Below are 23,668 nucleotides of genomic sequence, written 5' to 3'. Positions count from 1 at the left end.
ACTTAATAAGATAATATAGAAGCCTTTTATATTTGTAAAATTCATTTAAAAAATGTAAGCCACTAAAAAAATGTAAGCCACTATTATGAGTATATTTAGAAATGACAATGCATTTGAATAATTTAATTTCTTAAAATAAAGAAATGTCATCAAAAAGACATAGGTAATACCCACAATTAGAAGACAATAAGATTTGCACACTTTACATTTAAATAGTCACAAGACATTACCTGAAATATAATATGAAAATAATTTATACTGTCAGCTGTAAAAATAAAATACAGGCATTGTTATAAAATTCTTTTTGGTGAAATTTTTTTTTATAAATCTACACAGGATTGGAGATGATTGTCTCCTGAAGGGTGGGAGAGATTTTCTGCTCAAAAGCAGATTTTTTTGGTAATTCTACTATCTTTTGTTTTTCATTTATAATGTATAACTAACTATAAGTCACAACCTCTTTGATCTCCATTTTCCTTATCTCTATTCAGTAAGGCAACTCTTAGAATAAAGAAAAAAAGCTCAACAAAAATCAACTGACAAATCAACTGTTAGAGAAAAATGATATTCCATACCTATAATCTTCTACCTTTGCAAAAAAGAAAAGGAAACCTATTTTACAACTCAGTCTAGCTTGGCTCTAATTACATAATATAGTTTCAGAAGTCTTGGTTCTTTCCATTTGCATGGTTGTAGTCACTGTGTATGTAGCACAGACTAAGAGTCCATCATCTTCCCTCATCCTCAGTCTAACAGGATAAATATCGAGAGAGTAACTGACTTGCACCTCCCCTCAAGATTCTAGGGGAGTTGTTACAGAACTACCTTGGCATCTCCTTCCAGCATGTTCCCCACATTGACTATCAGTTGATATCAATTAGTCAACCTGACTCAATTAGCTCTTAGAGAAATTTACTAAAGTGATATAATAAAAATAGCTGGCACATGACAAATAACCCAACTGGTTTTTATACTCTTCCCAAAAAATACAAAAAGTCCTGGGAGAATGAGCTCAGTTTTGAGAGCACACTCTCACTCTTTTTCTCCACTACATTGGGGTGCCTACAAAGCTCCCCTTAAGGATGAAGTCCTTTTTCTGTGGGACTCCTTGGAGCTTAAAAAGCAGGCTTTCCTCAGTGTGTCTTAGAAAAAGCAGGCTTTCGTCAGTGTGTCTAACTTAACATCAGTTTTTGATGCAAACACCACTCAGGAGCCACTATTCTTCCAGGAACACTACTAGGATGCCTTTGGTTAGTCCAAACCTTCAGACCTTTTGAAGCTAAGGTAACACTCATAATAGAGGGTAGGAGAGGGCTTGAGTCTGTCCCCTGCACCCCCTAAGGGTTTCCCTCTCAAAGACTACTGGAATTGCTCGGAAATGAAGCAGGCCTAGCATTAGAAGGGACAATTCCAAACTAGTTTGATGTTTTTATCCAAACCTCACAAGGCCTGACCCTTCAGTCAGTCCCTCTATGCCTCCTGAAGAGCATCAAACCCTTTCATCCAATGGCTTTTGATGACTCCCACATTGATAAGGTACTTTTTTCCCACATCTAATTTAATTCCTTTGGTTGACTGACTCAATAGAAGTGTTTTCACCTCATAAAGGTATCAGGGTGCAGCACATCTTGTTAGTCATTTGAAGTGATTGAGGGTGATTGAGTGATTCCACAGACCACACCCTTACACATATATAATTTTCACAATTCTGCTTATTTTGCTGTGTTGACTCATGTAAATCGTATCATGCTTCTTTGTCATTACATTCAAGTACCACAGTTTGTTTAGTCATTCCATGACTGATGGGTACCTACAGACTTTATTTTAAAATGGCAAAATATTAACCTTCCTTTCCAGAGTTATGTGTTTAAAATATAGAAAATAGGATTTCCATAAATATTATTTTGTGCAATTTGTGGGTAAAAACATTTTTATTGTAGTTTACTCTAGTGGATATGATACATAAGGGGAACATAAGATGACCTCTCTTCATAAATGTGGGGCTTTCAATATCTTTTCAAATCTTTAACATTTGTCACTGAGGGGAAAAAAACACAAAAAAACAAAGTTTTAGGATGACAGACTTCTAAAAATGTTGCTTTAAAGCATTTCTTTTTAATTTGATTGTTCTGTTTTCACTTTCTGTCCTCTTATCCATGTAGCATACTGATTACATAAGATTAAACTTCCCAGAATAACAACTTGATCATGTCCATACCCTGCCAAAAACCTTAGCGTATCCATCTAGTACCATTCAGGTCTAACCTCTGCCTAGTTTTTAAGGCATGACACAAATCTGTGCTCTTCTCAGGCCAGTCATTCTACTTTGCCCCTCTAGTTTCTTACCCCCTCACACCATTTATCTATTTCCATGACTTTCTTTAAATCAATCAGTCAAAAAGTACCTCTATATGCTAACTGCTGAGGATAAAGAGACAAAAACAGTGCCAGCCCTCAAGGTGCTCCCAATCCAGCTCAAGAGACAACAAACAACCAAGTGTGTACAAAAGCTATAAGGGGAGGCTGAAAAAGTTATTAACAAAGGAGGAGCACTTGAATTAAGAGAAGTTGGGAAAGGTTTTCTTTAGATGAGATTTTCATTGGAACTTGAAAGAAACCAGGGAGCCATGAGGTAGAGATGAGGAAAAAGTGCATTCCAGACATGTGGGAGAAAAAGCCAGAGAAAATGCCCAGAGAAAGAGATGAAGTACCTTGTTCAGCAAAACAGATTCAGAGTTCAAAGAATCCTTAAAAGCCATTTAGTCCCATCTCATTTTACAGATGAGACCCAGAGAGGTTAAGTGACTTGACCAAGGTCACATAGGTTTACAATGGCAAGACCAAGATTCAAACCTAGATTTTCTGACTACCAATCTAGCACCTTTTCCATGACACTGATATTTGTTTTCTGCATTCTTTAACATCCAGTAATGCTTTATTTATACCCCTCTCCCTATTGTATTATTTATAGGGCAGACTTTGGATATTTATGAAAAGTTTTATGCCTCCCACTCTTCAAGATCCTTTATGATTTAATCCATAGTGATTTTTCCCTAACTCATTTTCAATTTAGTATCTTACTATAAGTGTTTTTTAGGATTTGGGGGTTTAGTGGGTTTTGTTTTTGTAAGGGCACAGGGGGAATGCTCATATCTGTGATTTCTCAAATGCAACTCAAGGTATGGACATTTTCTACCTTTGATGCAGATTCGCAACTCATATTCAAAGTCTAGTATGAGAGTTAAAAGGCCAAACAGCTAAGTTGACTTGCCCATGTTCTCACAACTACTATAAATTGGCAGGACCTGAATCCAGGTCTTCCAGACTCCAAACCTAATCTAACCATTTCTCCAGATGCTTCCTAATGAAGTGTTCAATGTACTGTAATTTTCCAGACAACTAAAATTCAAATCTTTGGAAACACTGAAATGGTTTTCAATAGCACATCTTAGAACATAATACGCACTTCCCTGCCTTCTTAGAATACAGAAATAATTAAAATGTTTCTTAATGACTCAGGGTCAACCTCATTAACTTTTAACAATGGGGTGTAATGGACTAAAAGGTGGTTATTGTCTATCACATGTGACCCTGGACAAATCTTTTTATCTCTTGGGCCTCAGTTTTCCTATTATTAAATAGGAGTAACCTTCCCTTCACCTTCCCATACCATGAGGATGTTTGAAGGATCAAATGCAGCACCATATATGAAAAGTGTTGCATAAACTAAAATCCTATATATACATATTTAGGTATATGTGTGTGCATACTATTATTGCGATAATATAATGATGATGACCTTAGAAGCAATTGAGGACCATAGGCTTCAAAGCAGCTTTCTTCTCCTTGGCTTTTAGCTATCACTTCTCAGTATTTCAGCTTAACAGTGGCACTTCCTAGTTTTTAAATTAACAGTATTAACTTTACACACAATTCTGTTTTCCTCTTGCCCAAGAGTAGCTTCACACCCATTTTAGAGTAACTATGTCTTATGACAGTTAATTCTTTCAGTCTCTTTTTGTCCTTACTACTAAGTTCATAACAGTGTTACTAATGATAATTAATGTGACCACTGGATAAATAGAATATTATTAAGTGTGCTGTCTTGCCCTCTAATTTTTCCATGTGTAGATCCTGACTTCTACATCAGATTACAAATTTCTTATGGTCAGGGACTGTTTCATATTCCTTTTATATTCCATAATAAATAGCATAGTGCTAGATAAATTCTTGTTGACTAGAGTACAGAATCAGAGTGAAGTGTGACATGTAAAGAAAGTTAGATTACAAATAACCAGGACCCAATGAATCATGGAGCCTCACAATCTCAGAAAATTTTAAATTACAAATAGTTCAAAGGGCCAGGGATAGAATCATGGTGGACAAAGGCAGGTGGCAGCATTTTGTGAAAAATGACTCAGGTGCTAAAAATGGCATGAAAGGCATTTTCAATGACATTCACAAAGAAGAAAAAGTAGACTGTTCTCATTAAGAATAAGAGTCAAAGATGGACTGTTGAGTGGTATATTGACATCTCTCAATTAGGAAGGCTATCAGTGAACGAGAAACAGCTTTTATACAAGATTTAGGGGGGCAAAAACCATATTGTACAAGATGGACAAGTAGAAGTTGCATACTGAATCAGTGGCAATAGCATTGACACCTATAAAACTGAGGATCCCACAAAGTAACAAGTAGTAATCATTAAAATTTTACTGAGAACCTGCTAGGAGTAGAAAACCTATCCTGGGCCCTTCAAACCCAAAATCAAAGAAAGGATTGATTCAGGTTTTCCAAAACCACAGAAACACAGAACAGTAATTTTAAAGAACTTTTTCCTTAAATTGAAAAGCTTTAAGTTCCAAAATAATTAAATGCATAGAATCGTTTTCCTATTTTTCAAACTCAATGGAAGCATTCATTTTATTGACTAATATCTGAACCAAGCTATCTAATGCACTCAGTCAGTAAGCAACCAATTTGTAAATGAACTGGTTCATCTGCAAATTTGCTCATTTCTTCCCCAAGGGCTTACATGTTGTTTAGTCATTTTTCTGTTGTGTCCTGTGACCTCATTTGGTGTTTTCTTGGAAAAGATACTATGATTGTTTATCATTTCCTTCTCCACCTCATTTTACAGATGAGTAAACTGAGGCAAATTGGTTTAAGTGACTTGCCCAGGATCACACAGCTATTAAGTGCCTGAGGCTGGGTTATACTAGTAAAGGATTACAAGAAGTCAAATTTCAAGCAAGCTAGTATGTTCATTAGGGGTAGGTAAACAGTAGAGTAGATAGAGCACTGGCCTGGAATCAGGAAGATCTGAGTTCAAATATAACTTGAGGCATGTTCTATCTTAAACCTGTCATTTAAACCTGTTTGCCATTTGTCTCAGTTCCTTATCTGTAAATGAGGATACACTGGTGAAGAAAATGCCAAACCACTCCAGTTATCATTTGCCAAGAAAAGCCAATGGATAAAGTTCATGAGGTCAAGAAAAATCAGACACAACTGACCGAACAAGTATATTCACTGCCTTGAAGATTTATCAAAAAAAAGTTTCAAAAGAGTATCTTCATTATAAATAGAGTGAAAAGATTATTTGTTATTTTAAAATATATTTATTATAATATGATAGTAGACCAAAAAATCTAGCATTACTGAAATCCTTAAGAGACAATACCTACTAGTAAACTCAATCAACACATACTTGTTAAGATGCTACTATGTGCTATATATCAAGTTGACTCCCAACTGAATATTAAGAAAATAAATGACCAAAATTTTGCTGCAGCATCATGGATTTCATATGATACAGTGGAAATAATGTTGAGGCTTGGAGTCAAGGGACCTAAGTTTTTAAGCCTGGCTCTGTTATTTTTAATCTCTGATATTGGGATTTTTACTTTCTGAGTCTCAAGTTTCCTCCCCTATAAAACCAAGGAGGTTATATTCAGTGGCTTCCAAAATACTTTTCTAGTGCCAAGCACCAGGAGATAAAAAAATGAGATGAGACTTTCCACATTCAGAAAATTTAAAGCTTATCATACCTTTCTAGCCAAATTATATATTGTTCTTTTTTTAGATACTCTGTTGTTGTTGCTGAGTTATTTCAATCATGTATGACTTTTGTGACCTGATTTGGAGTTTTCATGGCAAAAATAAGAGTGGTTTGTCATTTCCTTTTCCATTTTATTTTACAGATGAGGAACAATCTTGTGTCTGAGGCTGGATCTGAACTCAGGAAGATGTCTTCCTTACTCCTGGCAGGCCCAGCATTCAATACTGTGCCACCGTGCTGCCCTCAGACATTATACCATCCAGATAAATTGGATGGTGGATCCATTATCTTTCTCTCTTTTTCTGTCTTTGATTCTGTATCTCTTTCTTTATCTCTCTCATTGGACCAAATTTTTGACAAGATTACTGATCTATGAGTAGAAGAGAATGCAGTGGATGGTGGGTGCTTTAGTAAAGCTATTGATAAAAGTATTTCATAGTATTCCTATGGAAAAATTAAAACATTTAAAATTAATGAGAGTACAATTAAATTGATACAGAAGGTAGTTAAACTCTTCACTCAAAATCTCCAAAAGGGTGCCCTTTGGGGTTGTACTTAGTCCTGGACTTTGATATTTTTACCAATGACTAGGACAGTGTCAAGACAGGTGACAAGTTCATAAAATTTGAGTTAACAGAGTTGGGATGCAAAAGGTACTAGGAAACGCTAGATAATTATCTAGTAAGATGAAGTGCAAAAGAGATAAATGCACTTAACTAGGTTTAAAAAAAATCAACCTCACGTATGAGGAAAGGCATTGTTTATTGACATTTGTTCTAAAAAAGGTCTGGTTGATTTTAGTGAACTGCAATCTCAACATGATTCAGCAGTATGATATGGTAGTCCAAAATACTAATATCATCTTGGGCTGCATTAAAAAAAAGGATAACTTCCAAGAATAAGAACAAGATAGTCTCATTGAATTCTGCCCTAGACAGACCTCATCCATAATACTGCATTCAGTTCTGGGCAACAGAGTTTAAGAAGGATATGGATAAGATAGAAAATAACAGAGGAGGTCAATTAAGATGGTAAATGGTCTTAAGTCCATGTCGTTTGAAAATTGCTTGAATGAACATTATATAAAAGGGAGGGAGAAGGGAATATTTCACCTACAGAAAAGAAAACTCAGGAGAGATGAAAGCTGCCTATATGTAGAGGAGGGATAAATTTTATTATTCCTAGACCCAAAAATAGTAACTGGGAGAACTGATTAAAATTGTAGAGGTAAATTCCACTTTGATGTCAGGAATTAGTACTGTTTAAAAGTGGAATGAACCACCTCTCTTAGGTGGAGCACTGCCCCTCACACCCCCTCTTAGTTGGAGGTCTTCAAGCAGAGCAATTTCTAGGTGGATGGGTTGAGTTTTTCCCTTTCAGCTCACTCTAGAATTATTTGAATTTTAACCCATTCTTTAATACCACTCAAATACCAACTTTAATACCAACTCAAATACCGCTTCCTATACAATCCTCTCATTAGTAATAACCTATCATCTTTGTTAATTAAGTTTCCTTGTTTCATAGTAACCTATCTCCACACAGTACTTCGTTTTGTAACCCTCTAGTGTACTTGTATGTGATAGTTTTCTTAGTGTTTTATCTGCCTTAACAGACTGCAAACTCCTTAAAGAGCAGAGGCTAAATTGTATTTAAAACCTATTCTTCCTGCAGTATCTGTATCTAGTACACTGTTCTGCACGCAGTAGGTTTGGTGCATTTACTATCATACAATTGTGATCACAGAACTCCACAGAATTGCCAAGACAACCAAATCATTGGCTGATTCACAATGAAGGTCTGTGGCCAAGTAAGGGAGAAGGATTTCCTGGCTGTTTTAGTAAGCTTCAGGCAAAAATACTTATCCACTTCAGGAGTTCCAGTAACTATTCCAGTAAAAACCTTGAAAAATAGGAGGAGTCCATAACTGCTTCCAAATTGGTTAGATGCCAATTCCTGAAATTCATTCAATGTCCTCCCTCCCTTTTATATAATCCATCTATAGCAAGGGTTACCCTTTACATTTTTCTTCTCAAGAACAAAGAGCCATTTATAAATCCATTGGGAGGGGCAACACCCAAAATTAGTGTCTTTCCATGTTCATCTGTATAACTTGGGAGAATACTTAGATAAACATAACTCTGAAACTAGATTTTGCCTGCATCATAGTATTAAAGTCAACAGGAGACTGAATAGTCCAAACCTGATTTTGGTAATCATCTCAGAGAAACAAAAACGGCTTTTTTGAAAGCTGCACTGGGCAGAACTGCATGTCTTAGAAATTTATGTTACAAGATATTATCTTCTCTAAATTGAAATGTTTTTGTGACTTTACAATAAATCAAATTCATTCAAACATTTATTGAACACCTAACATACACAAAGCAAATGATGACTCCCAAAATCCTCCCCACTTTGTCCAGTTATAAAATTTTTTTCTGATTTTTTTCAAATTAAAGAACACAAAAGCGAAAATGCCAAAAACAGATTGCTTTACACATCAGTTACTGTGCATCAGAACATGTACTAAAAATAAGAGTAAAATCTATTTTATCACACATTGCTTATATTACTTTAGTATGTTTATAAGATATAAATGACCTTTGATTATATTGAAGCAATTTACTACTTTTTTCTTCTCAATTAAATTTTGAAAGGTCATCTAACAGTCTTAAAAGATGACTCATACTAGGGTGTAAGGATGTCTTAATTTGTGATGACAATTTGTATTGTATCATAATCTTCAATATCTTATTGAACCATTCTTTACTTATGGACCAATTCTTTATGATTTCCACCAGAAACATGGTTACAGATAAAATGCCAGGTTAAAAATAGGACAATTCAGCCATCAGACCTACAACTCAAATTTCATTTCACTATATAAAATATGCAAAAAACAAATTAGATATACTATTGAACCTCATGGTTTTTCAGTTTGAGCTTTTTTTTTCTTTTGCAAAACACATTTTTTCTAATGACTAAAAACGGTACAACACCCATTTTTCAAGTGATAGTAAACTATGAACAATATTTCCCAATAAAATCAGTAACATTTCTGGTATTTAACAAACATTTATTTCAATATAAATGGCCTCCTTGAATCTAATGATCCAAATTTAATGCGACTTCGTAATATACTTCAAATCAATCAACAAACAAGCATTTATTATGCACCAACTATGTTACAGGCTGAAAGAAACAGCCTCCCTAGGGGCAGCTACGTGGCGCAAGTGGATAGAGCACCAGCCCTGGAGTCAGAGGGACCTGAGTTCGAATCCAACCTCAGAGACACTTAGTAATTGCCTAGCCGTGTGACCTTGGACAAGCCACTTAACCCCATTGCCCTGCAAAAAAAAAAAAAGTAGTTTGGGAATGGAGGGCATCAATACTTGGAGGAAAGCGATACAGGGAGAATCATCGGGGAGAAGGTATTCTTGAGCTCTCTTAGAAGAAGCAAGAGATACTACAAGGTAGAACTAAGGAAAGAACACATTCTAGACAGGGAAGGAAGAAGGGACAGACAGCAAAAGAAGATCAAAAAGTATGCGACGAAAGGAAAATCAAAGTTTGGTGATGGGAAATAAGGTAAAACAAGACTGAAAAGGCAGCATGAGTCAAGGTTATTAATAACTTTAAAAACCAATCAGAATAGTTTATATTTAGTCCTAGAAGCAATAGAGTGTCTGATGTACTGAATGGGAAAACGAATGGCCAGATCTGCCCCCTCAAGGAAAATGACTTTGGCAGCTTTGAGGAGGATGAATTGAACTTGGAAAGAGATGGGACTCAGAGACCAACTCAGAATCTATTACAATCTAGGGATGTAGGCATGTACCATAGTGGCTGCTATGTGTGAAATTCTGGGAAACATTCTTGTTTTTTGTAAAGGTAATTTTATTATCATTGGAAGGTAAGAGATCCCATAAAGGACTTAAAAGTCTCCCATTCTAAAAACATTCACTTGTACAAAAATATTCATAGCAGCCCTGTTTGTGGTGGCAAAGAATTGGAAATCAAATAAATGTCTTTCAATTGGGGAATGACTTAACAAACTGTAGTATATGTATGTCATGGAACACGACTGTTCTATTAGAAACCAGGAGGGACGGGAATTCAGGGAAGCCTGGAGGGATTTGCATGAGCTGATGCTGAGCAAGATGAGCAGAACCAGAAAAACACTGTACACCCTAACGGCAACATGGGGGTGATGATCAACCTTGATGGACTCGCTCATTCCATCAGTGCAACTATCAGGGACAATTTGGGGCTCTCTGCAATGGAGAATACCATGTGTATCTAGAGAAACAACTGTGGAGTTTGAACAAAGACCAAGGAATATTAGATTTAATTTAGGGGGAAAAAACTAATATCTTATTGTCTGATCTTGCTCTTTTACTTTTTGTTTCTTCCTTAAGGATATGATTTCTCTCTCATCACATTCAATTTGAATCAATCTATACCATGGAAACAATGTAAATAACGGCAAATTGCCTTCTGTGGGGGGTGGGAATAAGATTAGGGGGAAAATTGTAAAACTCAAAATAAATAAAATATAATTAAAAAAAGAATTAAAAAAAGTCTCCCCTATACCTGAATTTTTCTATTGACAAAAACTGCTTAAATATACTAAGACTGTTCAACCACCTTCCCAAGCAAAATATTCTCCTAGTTCCCAATAGTCCCAAACATCCAAGAGTCTTAGATAAATTCATCTAAATGTCAGTCGGCACGAGGAAATGTTATCAGTCATCGAGAGAAAAAAATATTAAAGTACTGGCAACCTCAAAACTTCACTGACTGGAAATACACCTTGGAAGTTAAACCAGGAGGGAAAACAGTAAGTCACAAAGTGAAAAACAAACATAATAGAAATGTTCCCCCATAACTTTGAAATAACTTGAAAATGGAGATTGGATTTTTAAAGATTAGATAGTTTATCCATCACATTCAAATGAACAACTGAAAAGGAAGAATCAGAAACGCTAAAATTTTTAAACCTTTTCTTATCCACCCACTCTTCCCCAAAAAGAGTTTGATCAGAATAACTGGGTGTCTTAAATAAATTATGTCACAGACACACGTTACATAATTTCCAGAGTTTGAAGGCAAAGAAGGACTTTGAGCAAAATACTTTAAATCTCTAGCTTAGTTCACAGATCATTTCTAAGAGGAAATCCAGGGATTTGTTGAAAATTTTTTGCACTGCCCACTTCCATTTCCTTTTCTGATGACAGATCTTCATCTTTCCAAATGCAACAATTAGAAAGTACCTTTTTTCTGGAAATAAGGTATGGTCAGTATCTAAAAGCTCACTCAAAAACCACTCCCAGTGGCTATTTCTACTTGAATAAAAGCTCTGTATACTAAACAGAACTTACTTCAAATAGTTAAATTCCTCCTTATTAAAAATGAAAATATTTGGTCCTATAAAAGAGTAAGGGTGTCAGAAATAGTTAAAAATATCAATCCTCAAGTATTTGAAAAGTCAAAAGAAACTAAAAGATTTTCATTGGACATGTTTGTTTTACCACAATGATCTATTAAATTTCAAATGAACTACTCATTGACAGTATTATTGTTTCAATTCTAAAGAAGAACATAGATCTAACACGATCTTCAGTACATTCCAGTATTGCCACTGCTTAGTACACTTGCTTGGATAAATAACAAACAATCTTGCCTTAGTTTTAGGATATATTGATTAAAAAATATTCTTTAAACTTTAACAGGGTAAGGACAGAAAGCTATCCTCAGATTTAGAATAACCAGATTCAAGTCCTAGTCTGATCCCTTTCCACTTAGAGAACCCTGGCAAGTCATTTAATGTGTCCATGCCCTAAAACTATCAGTCATAGAGCAAACCCCAGTTTGAATTAATGGAGGGCTTTCCCTCTCAGCTGGAGTTCCCTCTACAGGTTCAGTCCAAAATAAATAAAAACAATACTAAAACTTGCTTCTATGCTTATTCATTTAGTTGACCAAATGATGAAAACATTGTAATAAAAATAAACATTGTAGAAAAGTAAATCTGATCAAGTCTATAATACAAAAAGAATAACATTAAATCTTCTATATCATTAGAAGATATACCCTAGTTTTAGTTAAAACTCAAATATACTCTTTTGACTCTCAAAAGCACAGGCTTTTGAAGAACTTTGAAAAGATTCATGCAAATGTTAATGTAGAGCTTCTGCCAAATCAGGCAGGCAGTCAGAATGGAGAAACAATGAGATATGCACAGTCCATAAACCAAATGTATTAATATGTATTAACAGTGGACCACTAGGCAAAGAAACTTGACTTATTACAATCATGTTACACATGGTTATAAAGCAGACACTACGCATTGGAAATAACTAAAACTATTTGGAGACAATATGTTGAAATGTTAGTCTATAGTCACTATTAACGCATCAATAATTTATCTTAGATTTCGCAAATGTATGATGCTTTAGAGATGAAAAAATAAAACTATTTTATACATGCTCCGAAATTGTTGATTCAAACTGAATAAAAACACAATATCCAAGGAATAATAATTAAGAATTTTGCTTAGCACAGCAAATTATATAAACAAACCAGTAGAGGATATATTGTTCTATATACAGTAGGAATATAATATATAAAGGTTTGCCAAATTTACTTTGTTGGATATTTATGAATGGAAATCAAGTGAATTCTACTAAATTTTGCATGCATCAAGTATCACTTTTAATAAACAGCAGCCATATCTCAATTGCATTTGACAGTTCCGACTTTTCTAAATGGGCTGCAATACAAAAACACTTATTTTCGTTAATATACTGAAACATCTATACTTCCTCCCTCCACAACCCTTCACCTTAGACTAGATGAAAGCTGGAGAAGTCATAGAAGATACCTTAAGGAATAACTGTAACATTCAGCCCTCTAACAAAACAAAGCTAGCAGGGACTACTCCCAATCAAGACAGGAAGACTGTGCCAAAGGATCATACTCCAAGAGGATAGTCTACTATTTCTTTCTAGTAGAATCTCTCCTTCAGTTAACACTGGAAGAGGAACAATGGTACAGGAAAGCAATAGGCAAGTGGTTCTCTCTGTGCACCTGTAATAGATCACCCAGTTCCTTCCAAAAACAAAGATTTGAAGCTTAAGTTGAGGTTTCATTTGTCAGAAAATTTCAGTTGAACTAAAATGAAAAACAGCAGCAAGTTTAAATGAATATAAAATAAGGTTGGATTGTGTAATTAAGCTGATTCAATAAGCTTCCATTTTTTTTAAAAAATTTTTATCACTTCCATAAAGACCTTTATTGCAAGTTGAAGGTCATCCTATATGATAAGTTAAAATAAGATGACAAGCTTTAATAAATCTATTGGAACCCTATTGATCTAAACAATTATCATCCCCCAAGTTTCCTACCAGGACTTTTTACTTTATTATTTAACTATGATGCATGCACTTGATGGCAGCAAACAACAGCCAAGCTAAGAAGGATATCAATAACCTTCAGACTTCTATCAGATATGTTTATGGTCATACTTTTTCAGGTCCTTGAGCCTATGAACTCAAGTTTGGGGTTTTTTCCCCCCATGATCAAACTGAGATCATATGAATGATAATTACAGATAATCTGAGCAATCCTTCTCAAATCTAAATTTATTGCCTATGACAGATAAAAGGCCTGATATAAATAAAGAAAAATGTGGACTTACTTAATATATTTCCTTCTGAATCCTTACTAAGGTTATCACTTTGACAGTATTTCCTAGAACAGAGATTCTTAACATGGATTGCACAGATGTTCTAAAGATCCATGGGGTGTGTGTGTGTGTGTGTGTGTGTGTGTGTGTGTGTGTGTGTGTGTTGGAGTGTTGGATAAGGAAAAAAACTACATCTTTCTTTTTGCTTTGATCTTCTTTGTATTAGTGTTATTTTTATTTTATGAATTTAAAAAAACTATTCTGAAGAAAGGATCCATAGGCTTCACCAGATTGCCACAAGGGTTCATAACCCAAGAATGGCAAATTGGTCACTGCTAAAAAATATTTTCCAGGATTAAAAAAAAAATCCTAGAGTAGTACAGTAAAAAAAAAAATACCTGGAGTTGATGGACCTACATTGTTCATTTTAAAGAGTAAATGATTTGGTAAAACAATACTATGGATACATTCAGTAGCAATTGAAAACTAATAGTTAAAATTACCTAAGAAACCATTATGGAAAGAATTCAATCTGGTCACACCTGCTCCTGAGTCACATGTAGCTCTAAGAAAACTCTCTTTCTCTCTTTCTCTCTCTCTCTCTCTCTCTCTCTCTCTCTCTCTCTCTCTCTCTCTCTGTATATATATATATATATATATATATATCTTGTTATAAAAGTCATACAATAAATAAGGAGAAAAAGAATAAGCAACTCTAAGGGTAATTGAGAATTAAGAGAAGAAAAAAAAGGCTTTTTTTTAACCATTTAATCATCATCATCCAAGTCTATACTTTGTTTTTGCACCTGACTCCAAATCTTATAAGCAGACCACTTTTAGCTAGAGGTCACCAGCATTATTAAAAAAGGAGACTGGACGTGGAGGCAAAGTTCATGCACTTTCACAGTCTACCTAAGTAAGGAGATGTGGATGGGAAATGATTGGTACTGGAAACTCCCAGGGGAGTAAATTTTCTCTTCCAATTAAGATCAGCACTTTCTGTAACTAATACTTTAGTGATCTGCCCAGAACACTGAGTGATTAAGTGACTTGCCCAAGGTCACACAGCACTTAGTATGTGTCAGAAAAGGACTTAGACCTAGGATTTCTTGGCTCCAAAACCAGTTCTCTTTTCCCTTACCTCTGTATGTTTTCATACGTACACACATACAAAGTTGATAATGTCCCAGAAAACCTCAATTCCAAGTATTTGGAGCTTCAGGAGTCTGAGCTGTGAAAATATCCTTAGAGGTCTTAATAAAACCATTACTGGGAAACTCTTATTCCTACCCTTCCTTCTTATAGGTCTAAAATTAAAAACTGCATAAATGAAAAGTTAGGGTTGATCTTTAACACCTTTTGAGACTTTATTTAGGGTTGTTCCACACTCCACAATGAAGACATGGAGGCTGGGAAACTATCTCTAATAAATATTAAATCAGAAACTAAAAAAATTAATTTAAGTCCAATATCAATCACTTGAATAATTCAAGTTATAAATCATTGTTAATATTCAAAATATTTCTCTAAAGCTAACTTAAATCCTTCAAGCTTCATTATAAACCCATTCAATTTCTTTACTGTAATACTCAATCCATTTTATATGCATCCCAATAAAGCTTCCCTTTTATATATGTATATATACACACCTTAGTATATAACATTTACAACAAAGAATAATTTCATTTTAGAAGCTACATACCACATATATTTAAAAATAATTAACTTGGAAATTTTTCAAATTAATTTTGCATTTAAGAATTTTTAAAAAAACAGAAGAATTCTTTGGTTATTTACTGAAGCAATTTGAAGTTCATGATCATGAAATCATTAGGAGGTAAAGCATCCTCCAAGTCTACTCATTAATTACCGTTAGCCCTGAAAAGTATTATACGTGGTATTAGAAGGAAGGATTGTTAAGATGTCTATAGTATGGCCAATCCTTTTCAAGCAAGTAAAAATAACTGGTAAGGATACTAGTAAGAAATGAACTAGAGATAATCATGACCTCATTGTAACCTACTTATGGTGGGTTAGAAGAATACTTTTTGACAAGGATATGAAATTTGAAGAGATATGCCTTATTCCTTGAATGTATCAACATATCATAAATTACAACTATTTCAACATTACTATTTACCCCAAAGGATGAACAAATTCTTTATATCATTTAAAAAAGTCATTAAACCTTAAAAAAGCAGAATCACTGATTTCTTATGAACTCTATTTGCATCAGGTAATTTGCATTAGGTAATGTTATATACTAAATAAACACCTCAAACTCATAGGGTTGTTGTGAGGATGCGATGATATACTATATGTAAAGTACTATATAAATGTTACCTGCCCAAAACTGGGGATGTGAATTTTTGTTTAAAATATCTTTAAACTACAAGTGCAAATACAATTTTGGTTGCAGTCTTTTGTCTTCCTTTGCTTAATGTGAATCCAAATGCAATTATACACTTCCCATGAATAACCAAAAATAAAAGGCATTTTTCAATTTTTCTACTTTCATAAATATCTTCTAAAATGAATTACTGTAGAAATAATGGTCTTTTAATATTTGACTTAGAAGTATAATAATTAAAGACCATCTTAATAATGAAAGACTAAACTATTATACTTTTGCATATATATATATATATATATTTGCATATAATGAGTAAAATAAAACAGAATAAAGTGGCATTCTTTCTCTTTGTATGGAATTCTCCATTTGTTTTATAATATTCTCATAAATTAAATCTAATATAAAATTTCAAAAGTGAGATGACAAAGATAATAGTTCAAACACACTCTACCAGGAAAGTTATCTCAGCTGTCCTAATGTTTAAGAGTCCAACGGAAAATACCCTGCATAGATAAACTAAATTATTTAAGGGAGAAAACTGTGAGAGTTTATAAAAAAAAAGTGGTAGATTAACTGAAACTCATAGAAAATTAAAATATAGACTAAGAGCTAAACAAGTACAAATTTTGAAAGTTCCTTTGCACAGCAATTGCCTATATAGTTCTACTCTTTCATGAACATCAAATTCAGTTAAAAAAAACAAACGATTTTAGCTATTAATACATTTTAAATTATGAGTATTGCTATTTACTTATACCCCAGGACAATTGGTTAAATATATATATATATATATATATACACATACATATACATGCATACATGTGTGTGTATATATATGTACACATACACACAGACTAATAGAGATGTGCCGTTTACACAAACTGTGCATGTCGATGCAATGCCATGTCTATTCTTTAAGAAAATTAAATACATTTAGAGGCAACTAAGTGAACACAATTTAGACATTAAACAAAAAGACAAACCCCTATAATATTAATCTTTTTGTTCTGAGTTCTTCATGAGTGTATTTTATTTTCATACCATTAATTCCCTTTTTAATCTTTCTTTTAGCAAAGAGGGGAAGGGGGAAAAAAACAAACTTAGTAACAAAATATACTTTACCCTATTCACCCCTCCAAATAATAATAGCTCACAAAAATCTAAGTGTCTACAAGTATTTCATTAAATCCTCTTTCAACCATGTCAAAGAAAATATGCACTTGACAATGGTGGGCATCATAAGCATTATTATTATGGATTATATCTTCAATTTGAGCCTTGAGTCATGATTTCCATATGCATAATTTCTTTTATGCCAAGTTTAATTATTTTTTTATACTTTAGTCCTATTGTCCAATAACAAACCAAATGGCTTAATGTGCCTTTTTGTTTTTCTGACAGCCAAGGTGGTAATTGGTAAAGTTCACATGATAAAGATTTTTTTTTTCATTTTGCACTAGGTCCTTAAAATGAAGTTGCAATAAATTCTACACCCTGAGTAATTCTACCACTACTCCAAGTATGATGTTCTAATTTTTAGAGAAATTCATTCTATTTTCTGCCTATGGTTGAAACTGCAAGACACATTTGGTCCACTATTGCGCAGCAACTAAAATTTAATGTGTTTTTTCATGCTGAATTGGTTTTATGGGGCAAACTGGCTTTGAAAGTGAGGAATAAACCTTTAATATGGAAAGGAGGAAAGGATATGGGTATATTTTCCTTTATAGCTTTGCAAAAAAATGATAATATTACTATCTTGCAAGGATTCACAACAAACCTCCCCCTAAATAATCTGATTTTTATAGCTTTTTTTAATAATTTACACATCAGACTTTTTAACTTAATTTTAGGTGAACACATTAGAAAAAAATTACTTTAAACCAGTCTTTTTCAAGGAAAGTAAGAAATTCAACAAAATATCTAGGATGTCATATACCCTGAGCAATATATGAAAGAAAAGTCTTGTGTTTAAAAGTAATTCAAGAAATCACAGCCATGTAATGACATTTTGTTTCTAAGTGCTGGTAAACTACTAGGTTGTTTATTTGTTTTTTTAACATACAAGTTCCATTATATCAAACTAAATTTTCATAGCTCGGGAAAATTTTGTCATCCATTAATTCACCAGTCATATCTCTGTAGTAACCTAAGCCAGACTTACCATAAACATATTTTCTTATGGGAAAAGTAAAAGATTTTCTGGATAATTTGACATATATCCCAAATATTTTATTTAGTTATTTTTTGCTATAAGACTAAATGAAAACCAATACTACTACAAAGTTGACTTCACTACTGATGGTTAAAAATGTGATGGATTTAACAAGTGAAGGTATTTGCTTTAAATGAAGTAGCATTTTTAAACACCAGAATATGGTCTTGGATTCTCTATTAAGAGTCACAATTTAAAAAAAAAAAGTTACCCAAAACTGTCCTCTCAGATCTCTCAAGTGTATCATTTTATTATTACAATTCCATAGTTGAGAACACTACTCTAAAAGGCTGTTTCTCTTTGTATCTGATTCATTTACCTGTGCTTTTATATCTTCAAATTAAAATCACATTAAAGGATTTTAAAAAGCGAACAATGAATTTGAAATCTGCCATGTAGTCTTAGGCTCCAGTGTGACAATAACAAGTTAGAAACTATAATATTACAATATTCTTTCATAAATATTGTTCAAGTTTCTATCTAATTTTAAGGTTAAAAAGACCAGTATCACCCTTCTTACTAAAGACCCCTACAACAAACTAGCAAAACAGTGTAAAAAAGAGTAGGGATTCCTCAACATTAAGATTTCCACCTCAATCTCCAATATCTGATAAACTTTTAAAATTTCCTTAAGAGTTACTCTGTAAATGAGTCCCCCTCCCCCACACACAGACAGACACACACACACTTTTTCATCACAACCACAAGAACAGGTCAGTATTAGCAGAAGTATCAGGACCATTAAGGAGCTCTTGGAGGCCATCTAGTCCTACTCTCTTATTTTACAAATGGAGGAACTGAGGCATGGAAAAGTTAGATGACTTGCCCAAATCAGTTCCTGTAAATTTAGGTGGGGTGGGGGAACCATAACTTTATCAAATGTTATGAGTTCCTGAGTAGCAATGTATCTAGTCACATCAGATCAACCCTTATCATGACAATTTGTGCAAAGCCTGAAACTTCTTATCCTGTAACATTATACCCTATACCAAACATTTATAAAATAAATACAGAAGTAATTTATAAAGCAGTGTACAGTGGCTAAAGGTAGCCTTGAAGCCAAGAATGCACAGGCTTGTTTCCCTCCAATCTGTTAGAGAAGAGACCCTGGGCAAGTCACTGATTCTCTCAATGTGAGATAACTTAATTCTAAAGACTAAATTGCATTGATAGAGGCAACTCCTCAGCAGAAGATCCTTACACAGTTGAAATCACAGATCCAATTTAAAAAAAAAAAAACTGAGAGTAAGGAATCTCTAAAAGGACCAAAATGCTGAGCATCTATTTTTGTGGTCACTGAGAAAAAAAAAAAAAAACAAACTTTTGTACTCGCGTATTCTTCTCAATAAATTTGTAGTGCAGAATCAAAATTGTGGTATAAATATTGTTTCTTTTCTCTTCTGAGAATTTCTAACAGCATAAACATAATTAGGACTAATTCAAACCTCTTTGTAAATTCAATCTATTGTATAAAAACACAAATATTAATTAAAACCTACCCTTTACTGTGTTTAGAAGAGTGACTAGTTTCCTATTTAAACTATACAAACTTAAGCTGTGACCCTAAATTCTATTAATTTGTTAAGAGTACTGTACTTCACAAAGGGACTTCCTGATGAAAAGGAAAACATAATTATGCATAAGCATTGTCAGTTATCCACTATCAGCATGAATACTGTGAACTCCAGTTATAAAATGCTTCTCAGCAAATTATAAAACATGTTTTAAACTCATACTCATGTTTTGAACTCTTTCAGAAATTTTCTGTTCATCTTATTTATGAAATATCTAAATCTAGGATCTGGACTAGTATATATATTGCCTCTATTGAAACAAGGTAGAGTTTTCTTCTTTCCTAAAAGGAGAGTCTTAGTAGGAAGTCTAGTATCCTCTCTACTCTCCAAGAGAAGTTCAGATTCCATACCCAAGAAAGTTGTTATATTTGATAAATTAAAATAACTAAAAAAAAAATCCAAATTAAACAGTCACAAAGTACAGAATGAGGAAATTGAATGTTTAGGCTTAATTCATCATTTGTTTTTTAAAAAAATGCACTATAAAGAAAACTAGATATATGTTATACAACAAAAAGTGGCTAAATCTATTTTCACCATTCCCAAACAATCGTCATCTAAAAATTAATGCAATCGAATTCAACTTTGTGCAGTAATCACTATCAAGAGTTCAAAAATGACCCACCCACCTGAATTTAGTACAGAAAGCAAATTCCTTCATCAAGGCCAGAATTCCCGATGCCAGTTGCAATGAATGGGAGAAGGCATGTATTTAAATCAAATAGCACCATCTAGCAGGGCCCCCATAACTTTGCTCGTAAGGGTAGTTGTACTTAGGACCACAGACTACGCTAGTTGCAAACAGCAAAACTAAGTGGAATCAACGTTTGTTTTCTTGCATTGGAAGTTGACTAAATGCACATTTCTTGTGAGTGACAAAAGAGGACTGGAAAGAGGGGGCGAGGCGAGCAGAAAAGCATGCAAACTTGGGGAAAGGAGAATGTCACGACGACTGCGGGTCTGAATCACACGCGCTGCTCTCCACGGCGAACGGCCCGGTGCCGCTGGAGCCGCTCCGCGGCGGGCACGGACGGGAGGCCCGGCGCGGAGCGGGCAGCGCGGGCGGGCGGCGGGCACGGCGGGCGCCGGCGCGGCCGCCGCCTCGGCCTCGGGGGCGCCGCCCGGCCGCCCGCGGGGGGCATCTGCGCCCGGCCGCCCGCGCGGGGGGCCCGTCCCGCGCCGCCCGCCGCCCGCCGAGGAGCGGCTCCGCCTGTGCCCGCGGCGGAGGAAAGTTTCCGGACGAGGCTGCCGGGCGGGGCGGGCCGGGCCGGTGCCCGCCGCGCTGCCCGCTCCGGGCGCTCGCTCGGGCCCCCCGCGCCCGCCGCCGCCGCCGCCGCCGCCGCCGCCGGGTCGGGCCCCGCCGGGCGCACACCTGCGCCGCCCCGGGCGCCCCGCGCCCGCCACAAGTGGCGGGGCCCCCGCCGGCCCGCGGCCCCACGCGGGGCGCCCCCCCCCCGCCCCGGCCCCCCCTCCCCCCGCCCCGGGGCCCCGCCGCAAAGTTACTCGGCGAGCCGAGGGGCCGCCGCGGGGCTCCCCCGCGCCGCCCCAACAAGTTTCCGGCCCCGCGCCGCCCCCGCCGCGCCCCGCGCCGCCCCCGCCCCGCGCGGCCCTGGCCGTGGGGGCGCCGCGCGGCCCGCGACACTCACTTCTCGCGGGCCTGGCTGTCGGACGGGACGGCGCTGCTGTTACTCTTGCCTTTGCCGTACATGCTTGTGCCGAGAGCAGCTCCCACTGTCACGCACCTGTCAACCCATCACAGCCTCCCCGGGAACGGCCCCGTCCCCATGGCGACCCACGCAGCCACCCCCGCCATTGGACGCCCCGGGCCCGGGCCCCGCCCCCGTCGCCTAGGCGACGCGCGAGACTGACGGCTCCCGCCCCCCTCCCCCCGACGTTCTGTAGCGCGCGGCGGCGGCCGCAGCCGGAGCCGCCGTCCCTCCCTCCTCCCCCTCCCTCGCTCCTTCCCCCTCCCCCTCCGCCGCCCGGCGCAAGGGGGGAATTAGAAACTGCTCTAGAAGGATTTTAAACAACTGGCTGTTCCCTCCAGCGCCGGCCCGCCCCCCGCGCCGCCCGCGCGAGGCTCCTCACTGGAGAGAAGGCGCCGGGAGGAGCGGAAAGCGCGGCCTGGAGTCTCCCAGGCCGGAGCCGGAGCGGCCCGAGCCCGCGCGGGCCCAGACTCGGGGGCGCCGCACGGCCGCGCGGCCCGGCCCCCCCGGGGGGGAGCGGCCGCGCCACGGGGGGCGAAGGAGCCCCCACGCGGCGCCCACGCACGCGCCCCCGGCGCAGCCCGGCCCGAGAGCCCCCCAGCAGCAGGGGGCAGGCCCGGGGGACCACCCTGCCCATCCGCCCCCCGCGCGTGGGGAAAGTTTACAGCACACACGCACATGCACACAGAAGCACAGGCACGTGTGCACACACATGCACAAGAAGCACAGGCACATGTACACACACATGCACACAGAAGCACAGACATGTGTGCACACAGAAGCACAGGCACACGTACACACACATGCACACAGAAGCACAGACACATGTGCACGCAGAAGCACAGGCACATGTACACACATGCACACAGAAGCAGACACATGTACACACACGCGCACACAGAAGCACAGACACATGTAGACACAGAGGCACAGACACATGTACACACATGCACACAGAAGCACAGGCACATGTGCACACAGGCACAGACACATGTACACACACAGAGAAGCACAGACACATGTACACACATATACACACAGAAGCACAGACACATGTACACACACAGGCACAGGCACATGTACACACACAGAAGCACAGACACATGTGCACACACAGAGAAGCACAAACACATGTATGCACACATACACACAGAAGCACACACGTGTACACACAGACACATGTACGCATGCACACAGAGGCAGGCACGTGTACACACATGTACACACAGGCACAGACGCATGTACACATACGCACAGAAGCACAGACACATGTACACATATGCGCATAGAAGCACAGACATGTGTGCACACATACACACAGAAGCACAGACATATGTACACACACATACATGCACACAGAAGCACAGACACATATACACACACAGAAGCACAGACACATACAAGCACACAGACACAGAGAAGCACAGACACACATATACACACACAGAGAAGCACAGACACATACAAACACACACATACAAACACAGACACACAGAGAAGCACAGACACACGAACACACAGACACACACATATACACACACAGAGAAGCACAGACACATACAAACACACACAGACACACACAGAAGCACAGACACACGAACACACAGACACACACATATACACACACAGAGAAGCACAGACACATACAAACACCCACACAAACACAGACACACACACACAAACACAGACACAGGCACATACAGGCACACACACACACACACACACACACACACACGAATTCCCAGTGGAACCCTCCTCTCCCCGCTGGGGGCCGCGGCTGGGTGCAAGTGCAGGGGGCGGCCGGGCAGGGGCTGTTTGCCCAGGATGGGGAGGGGGAGGTGGTTACCGGCGGGAAGGTGCAGACATCCAGGGATGCACCACGAAATGGGAGGGGGAGGGGGCTCCCGGCTACCCCCGAGATCTAGCTTGAAGCACTTAGCATGGCCATAAAAATGCAGAGATACATGGGACGGAAAGAAATGGGATCGTAGGGAGCACTGGCAGGAAGGGACAGGAATAAAACAGCAATAAAAGGGTAAGGAAGGGCAACTGGAAAAAGTGAGAGGCAGAAA

The 23,668-nt window shown here is 37.7% G+C and overlaps 1 protein-coding gene across 3 annotated transcripts in view; it reads right to left on the bottom strand.

Annotated features, from left to right (window-relative positions):
• Positions 1-21,663, bottom strand: part of SSBP2 (single stranded DNA binding protein 2) — a 404,380-nt gene extending 382,717 nt beyond the window's left edge. For all 3 annotated transcript variants that reach the window (XM_074204890.1, XM_074204891.1, XM_074204893.1), the window contains exon 1: positions 21,537-21,663. In XM_074204890.1, coding sequence (XP_074060991.1) covers positions 21,537-21,598 — 62 coding nt within the window. In that variant the 5' untranslated portion in view covers positions 21,599-21,663. The remainder of the gene's footprint in view (positions 1-21,536) is intronic.
• Positions 21,664-23,668: the final 2,005 nt, after the last annotated feature.

This window comes from Macrotis lagotis, chromosome X (assembly GCF_037893015.1).
Source record: "Macrotis lagotis isolate mMagLag1 chromosome X, bilby.v1.9.chrom.fasta, whole genome shotgun sequence".
Classification (NCBI taxonomy): domain Eukaryota; kingdom Metazoa; phylum Chordata; class Mammalia; order Peramelemorphia; family Peramelidae; genus Macrotis; species Macrotis lagotis.
The sequence above is the reverse complement of the archived record's forward strand: the minus strand, read 5'-3'. Positions and strand labels throughout refer to the sequence as shown.